Source organism: Chanos chanos, chromosome 9, assembly GCF_902362185.1.
Source record: "Chanos chanos chromosome 9, fChaCha1.1, whole genome shotgun sequence".
NCBI lineage: Eukaryota > Metazoa > Chordata > Actinopteri > Gonorynchiformes > Chanidae > Chanos > Chanos chanos.
Window position 1 is genome coordinate 16683707 of NC_044503.1, and position 7250 is coordinate 16690956.

The following is a 7250-nucleotide window of genomic DNA, read 5'->3' on the forward strand; positions in this document are numbered from 1 at the left end:
TTGGTGCAGAGCTCCCACATCTACATCCACTCTTTGAATAATGTATCCTCACAGAAACAGTACAGCACTAATTCACCCTCCAGTCTCAGCAGGATGAGGAGGTCAGGAACTCAGAACTCTCTCAGACAGCGTGTTCAGAACTCTCTCAGACAGCGTGTTCAGAACTCTCTCAGACAGCATGTTCAGAACTCTCTCAGACAGCGTGTTCAGATCTCTCTCAGACAGCGTGTTCAGAACTCTCTCAGACAGCATGTTCAGAACTCTCTCAAACAGCATGTTCAGATCTCTCTCAGACAGCGTGTTCAGAACTCTCTCAGACAGCGTGTTCAGATCTCCCTCAGACAGCGTGTTCAGAACTCTTTCAGATAGCGTGTTCAGAACTCTTTCAGATAGCGTGTTCAGATCTCTTTCAGACAGCATGTTCAGAACTCTTTCAGATAGCGTGTTCAGAACTCTCTCAGACAGCGTGTTCAGATCTCTCTCAGACAGCGTGTTCAGAACTCTCTCAGACAGCGTGTTCAGATCTCTCTGACAGCGTGTTCAGAACTCTTTCAGATAGCGTGTTCAGAACTCTTTCAGATAGCGTGTTCAGATCTCTTTCAGACAGCATGTTCAGAACTCTTTCAGATAGCATGTTCAGATCTCTCTCAGACAGTGTATTCATGCTTAAACAAACTTCAGAAAGAGTCAGCTTAGATCTTACAAAGCAATGTTTTACTTACAAAAACAACAACAAAAAGTTTTCTGAAATAATTTATTCAGATCCTTGAAAAGTAGAAAAGATTGCTCTGCTTTCATTGATAAATGCCATATTTTCATAAGATTTTACTGTTGCGACCATTTGCATTCGCAGTATGACAACTTAAAGGACATTTGTTTATTTTTCTTCCTTTGACTCATGCACTCATTGTGAGGTTTTGAGTACTTGTGGAAAGTGTTGTCTCAATCTCAGTATTGTCCCATGTGACAAGTACAGCCATTGTGTAATCAACTGGATAAAATAATCAGTTTCACTGTTTGTCCAGCAGGTTAATATTTAATTCCATGGCATTGATTATGGATACTTTGAATTCCAGACAGTTTCGTTCTCGTGACACATTCAGTGGTAACTCTCTTAACATGTAGTTTCTCACAAACACGGTTGACGTGTCATTAACGCACTGACAGTTCTCACACTTGGACTACCTTTGTGTCCATGTGCTTGGAAATGGCTCTCTGTTAATGTAACTGCATATGCATGCACACGCGCACGCACACACACACACACACACACACACACACACACACACACACACACATCATGTGAAATTAAAAAAAAAACTGTACATTTCCAAACAAACAAAATAAAACTGTAATGTCTAAGATTTGTGGGTTTAAAATCTGTGGATTTTAAGTTTACAAAGGACAGTTTGTGATGTACCTATGTATCTCTGACAAGGGTGCGTTTTTCTGGATGAAGGCTGTTTGTGTGGCTCAGGCAGATGTAAGACAAAATAAAAGCATAAGCATTTGACCCTCCAGTACACAGTGGATCCATCTGGCCTCCTAGCACACACGCAGTATTTATAGACATGCAGGATAGAGAGCCATGGGTCACAGCAGTCAGTACACATCAGCAACAGCGTGTGTATGTGTGTGTGTGTGTGTGTGTGTGAGGGTGGGGGGGGGCAGGGAGGGGAGATAGACAAGAGAATAAAAGCATGCATGTATGTATGTATGTGTGTAAGCGTGTGTGAGTCAGAGAGAGATAGAGACACATAGAAAGAGAGAGAGAGAGAGAGAGCGAGAGAGAGATTGACATGTTGATGTGGTGCTGTAGTGTGTTTATGAATGTGCATGTGTGTATATATGCGTGGTCTGTAAAAGCATACGTATATGCTGTATCGTGCAGACATGCCCTGTGACTTTAACAGGATGTTACATTTAGCATTACTGACAATGGCACCTATCAGTCAAAATGTTTATTCAAAGACGTTCTCTTTCCCAGATACGCATTAAGTCAACCAGTCAAGTGTAGTGCACAGACACTGTGTGACACCATTATAATATGTCCCACTTTATAGATCTACAGACTCATGAAATGCTTCAAAAGAGATGAAATCATAAGAGCAGCCTGTGGTTGAAACTGAAATGTATTAATTATATATTAAATATTATTTATATAATTATATTATGTTATTATATTATATATTAAGTATATTAATTATAAACTTACTAATGAAAATTGCTTTTGCTTTACATCAGGTAAATGTCCTTTATACATTATTTGTAATGTTGGAGTTGTAACTATTGTGTATGAGTGACAAGTCCAAACATTTCACTGTTCCTCGGAGTTAAGCATTAGCTGATTACAATTTTACCAACAACTAATTCTATTGCCTACATGAGCTTCTGGCTTCCAATGCTACAGCTATGCAACAGGATTAGGCGTCATTCGAGAGAGGAGTTTATGCTATGGTTTTGGTTTCAGAAACAGTAAGACAATGTGAGTATCTTCCCATTAAACCAAATCTGGAAACAAAGAGGTGCATGTTCGACTATGTCTCTCAGACTACCATCGAACCTTCTGGTAAAGACACCACAGGTGATACAGTAGAAACATGGTAAAAGCAGTGATGAACATTACTGAAGAACATGTAATTCATATGGGAGGGGGTGATGTTATACTGTGATTATCTTTCACACTACCTGCAGCCTCGTGCCTACAATCACATCACAGCCTGATATAACAGCACTCCTGTGCTTAATTGCTTAATTAGAATTTGATGGTGCCTTTGGTTTTTCAGTGTGTTTTTTACCATACAGTACATTTGCACTATAGTTTTCACTTGTTCGCACAACCAAGGTATGTGAATTATTATTGGAGGTTTAACCTCTTGATGATGTTTGTCAACTTTATAATATATATATAATATATATATATATAATATATCCTGTTTATTTTATTTTATGTTTATTTTATGTCTCCCTGATAGAAGTAGTTCACCTTCATGTTGACTACTCATGATAATGTTCACATCAGTGTAAGAAAGATTTAATGAGTTAATAGATCTGTTAACAATTAACAATCTCTTTACAGGTCTGTGTGCTCAGAATGACATAAGAGTATTCTGAAATAAAATGAGTAGATTAAGCAAGAAGGAACATATCTGATTACAAAAAATAATAATATAGCAATATTTTGACCATAATACATGAGGGTTCTTCTAATTTTGATGTGTAAGTACACTGAAAATCACTTTTGTACTTTAACTCAAGTGGAAATTGAAATGGAGGACTTTTGACCATTACTTTTTCAGGAGTAATGTATCACCAAAGTTAGCTCTACTCTCACTCAGAAATAGGATTTATCTGCTTCTTCACTGCTGCATACCAACACACTGTGGCTCAGTAGCTGATAATAAATCTAACACTTCTGAACTCTTTGAATTCTGAGACGATTACTTATCCCTCAAAAAATATTGCCAATGTTGGATAATGGTGTTGTCAGTTGAAAACTTAGACTGAATGAGCAGAGTTTGAATCATACTCTTACTTTGCATGTGCTCTGTCCCTCTATTCAATGATAAGGGAGAGAGGTTATTCTAACGTGATACAGCGACTTTAACGTGCTTCATCGTTTCTTTTAGATCCTGACAACACGTTTGTCACTGGTTAACTCGAAACACGCTCGCGACATAGCAGTATGGAGAAGGGAGATGGCAATTTCCGCGTAGATTCCCTGAGATTGGGATGCCCATTTACCTCAATCTCTACATGTCTCCTTTTCTCAACCGGTAGTCATACCTTACAAGGTAAATGCAGCTGGCGCACCTCTCTTCCTTTACGATTCAAGCCAGTCATTCAGTTCTCAACACTATGATTTATATGTAGTGCAGCCAAGAGACGTACATTAACGCATTTAAACGATCTACTCGCTTGACTTTAGTGTTCACAGATATTAGTAAGATGTTACCACTGAGTATAGGATGACTAGCTTCACAAAACAAATTATAAACCAAAATATAATCACGTTACGCGCGTTTGTCTTCATTTACAGTTGCAGAATTTCCATTACAACGTGTTATGAATAAATCCACAATAACAGCCGTGTCTCTTCCGCTGCTGTGACACTATGTTATTTGTGAATTAGGAGTGAGGTCTCGCGGGGGATTAGATACCCCTGTAATCCGGTTTTAGGGTAAGGGAAATGTGCGTGGCCTCAGTGCGGCCAGCGCATTAGGACCCTGTAATAGGTGTGACTAGGACTTTTCCCTTGGGCTTCGCGAATGAAGAAGAACGCATGCGTCCCGGTTTCACGATCGCACTGCCCTATCTCTTACGCCAACAACATAAACTCTGATGTACCTGCTTAAAGGAACCGCTGGAAGTACGTGGATTTCCTTCCCTTACCGCGCAGGTAAAGTGAGCGGTTTATAGCCCATTCAGTACCCTGAATGGAGTTCAGTAAGTGGGAAGTTCCCTCAACTCTGTTCACTTGAGAGAAAAAAGCAAATTATACGTTTTGACGGCGAGGACACAAACTAAGCGGAAAAGCTCGTAGCGGATTAGTGGCGTCTTTGGGAAATCAAATAGTGTGCATGTAATCAAACAATATGAAAAAAACAAAACTCCGAACAGGAGATTTTTGAACTCCAGTGTACTCGCTCTGGTGCGTTTTAGCCCTGGATTATAATGACTTGGCACAAACGAAAGAGTAAAATGATTTTACCGGGATCTGTGTCTAAGCCAAGTGAAGTTTACTGCGTTTCACCGGCAGCTGCTCCCTATGAAGTCTCGCTTTACTGAATCCGCTCGTGGGACAGGCAGGCAGTCCGGCGTTGGATTTTAAACAGCATGTCGAAAGTAATACAGAAGAAAAACCATTGGACAAACAAAGTGAACGAATGCGCTCTGTGCAGGAACAGTCGCGGGGAACTGAATGTGGAACTGTGCGGTGGTGCGGAGAATGGAGAGTTTTCGTACATCGGGCAAGTGCGGGAGGATGCAGTTCTTTACAAATACGGACAGTTGTCCGAGGGAGAATTACTGTTGGAAGTTGAGGGTTTGTCGGTCTCTGGATTGCCTCTTTATGATGTTTTAACCGTAATGAAAAACTGTAAGGGTCCCATCCGGTTGAAAACTGTTAGGCAAGGTAAGTCATTATTACGGACGGTTAAGTGTCGTGCACAAGTTCAAAGCATTATGATTTCAGTTTTCTGATGTATTCATTTTTGCGTAGCAAGTTGAACAACAGTGAGTCGCTGTCAACGGTCAACTTAACACCCTGCTTCCTTTATAAAAAGTACCTGAAATTCTGTCGAAAGAAACACCAATCAGATCATTCAAACAGACTGACTTCTTCATAGTAGACTCACAACAGGGAGCAACCTAGGCACTCCAAACTCTGAATCACTGAGTTTGATGATATTTGGTAGTATATGGAACTTGTCCCTGATTTTGAGCGCTCTGCTTTCTTAAGGATGATCGCTGGTCAGTCGTAAGTGTGACATCAGAGGACTGTTGGGAGACAGCCCGAGTGTAGCTACCCATATGTAAAGTAGGGCAGCAGAGAGAGAGAGAGAGAGAGAGAGAGAGAGCGGGGCTGTGAGTTGGCGTCGTGTCGAGTACAGGATGGCAGTTTTGACGGGAAGCAGCGCTGACAGACATTTAGGCCTTGTTTTTGGCGACTGGCTGAGAGCTCGAGCTGAAGCCTTTGAGAGCCAGGAACACCTACTGGGGCCGTGGATTTCAAGACAATCCACAGTAGCCCCCAAGCATAAGCAGTAAACACATACACACTCTGTCACTTTCTTCTCAGTCTCTTTCCATCTCTCTCTACCACTCAGAAGAAACATTTGAATTTTCTCATCACATACATGCACTCAACATTGTATGGTAGTAATTGCATGCTAGAGTGAGAGACTGACACACACACACGCACACACTCTGAATACATCATGATTTACATAATACACTCCACATAACTGGCTACGTGTTCTGAACACACCAAAAGTTCATAGATTTAGTGTTATCCCATCTATGGAATTTTTAGCTAACACTCCTATAAGTAAAATCCAACCAATTTCACCCCAAACCCATTAGACTTTGCCGGTTTCCCTGTCCTTCCTCAGTGTGTGCGTGCATGACTGAGGGTAAAACAGTGCAAACTCCATGAGGAGAAAGTTCAGAGAGAGGGTGTGTGTAGGTGGTTTATGAAGACAAGTGTGTTTCGTTCCTAAACGAAAGTGAACTCTGATGGAAATTGGGAGCTTTTCGGAACATCACATGGTTTCTGTGGTTTCCCTGTTCCTCGGGGAATTTGACGAGCTTGACCTCATCGTCTGCTGCTCAGATGAACATCTGTCTGTAACGGACTGTGTGTGAATGTTTATGTGTGTATGTGTGTGTGTGTGTGCGCACGCTTGTGGCCTCCTTTGCATTCTTAATATGTTGCATTTCTCAAAAACATCTCTTTTTTTTAACATCTTCATCTTTTTTGATTGTTCTGTCAGGCACCACTGATTCTGTGAACATGCCCTGGATACAGTTTACAGCAATCTGCCAGATCAGATAATTACCATGTAATTAATATACATGTCATAGATGACGGACATAATTTCTCCGTTATAATTGTGATGGACATGATCGTGACGTTAATAGACTATAAATACTGAGAATGCCATATGAAATTACAGATGTAGCCATAGGCCAGTTACAGAGCTCTGGCCAGTACAGCAGTCTCCCAGTCTACTCACTGGATTATTGCTTATATCAAAGACCAATATGATGGTACCAGTATGACTAGGACCAATAGACTGATGTTGATATGAACAGTTATCTGATTGATTTCTTAATTTAGCTTCCACTTTATTGACGGGTTTTCATTTATGTAGTTCTGTTGTGTAATCTGAAGTGTATAATCTGAACAGATGTAATATGCTCTCATGGATACTGTGGAATCAAGTGAAAATGTCATTGTGGATCCATTCTGTTGATAAAATGCTCAGTCATTTTTCAGTACCGTGTTAATGTCGAGAGAGCGTTGTCAGTTTCTTGAAAATAGCCCATCAATGCAGTTCTTCTTCCTTGTGTGGGATCATTTCAATTGCCTCTGGTACAACTACAGATAAATTTTTCACATCTCTGTGTTTGGGAAAATAGCTATGTTTTTCACGTCTCTGTGTTTGGGAGAATGGAGCTATATTTTTCACATCTCTGTGTTTGGGAGAATGGAGCTGTGTTTTTCACATCTCTGTGTTTGGGAGAAC

General features: G+C 40.5%; 1 protein-coding gene across 1 annotated transcript in view; it reads left to right on the forward strand.

The window, feature by feature from the left end:
* Positions 1-4804: 4804 nt before the first annotated feature.
* Positions 4805-7250, forward strand: part of magi1a (membrane associated guanylate kinase, WW and PDZ domain containing 1a) — a 97485-nt gene continuing 95039 nt past the window's right edge. Inside the window, exon 1 of the mRNA XM_030783875.1 lies at positions 4805-5134. Within this exon, the coding sequence (XP_030639735.1) occupies positions 4837-5134 (298 nt within the window). The 5' untranslated portion in view covers positions 4805-4836. The remainder of the gene's footprint in view (positions 5135-7250) is intronic.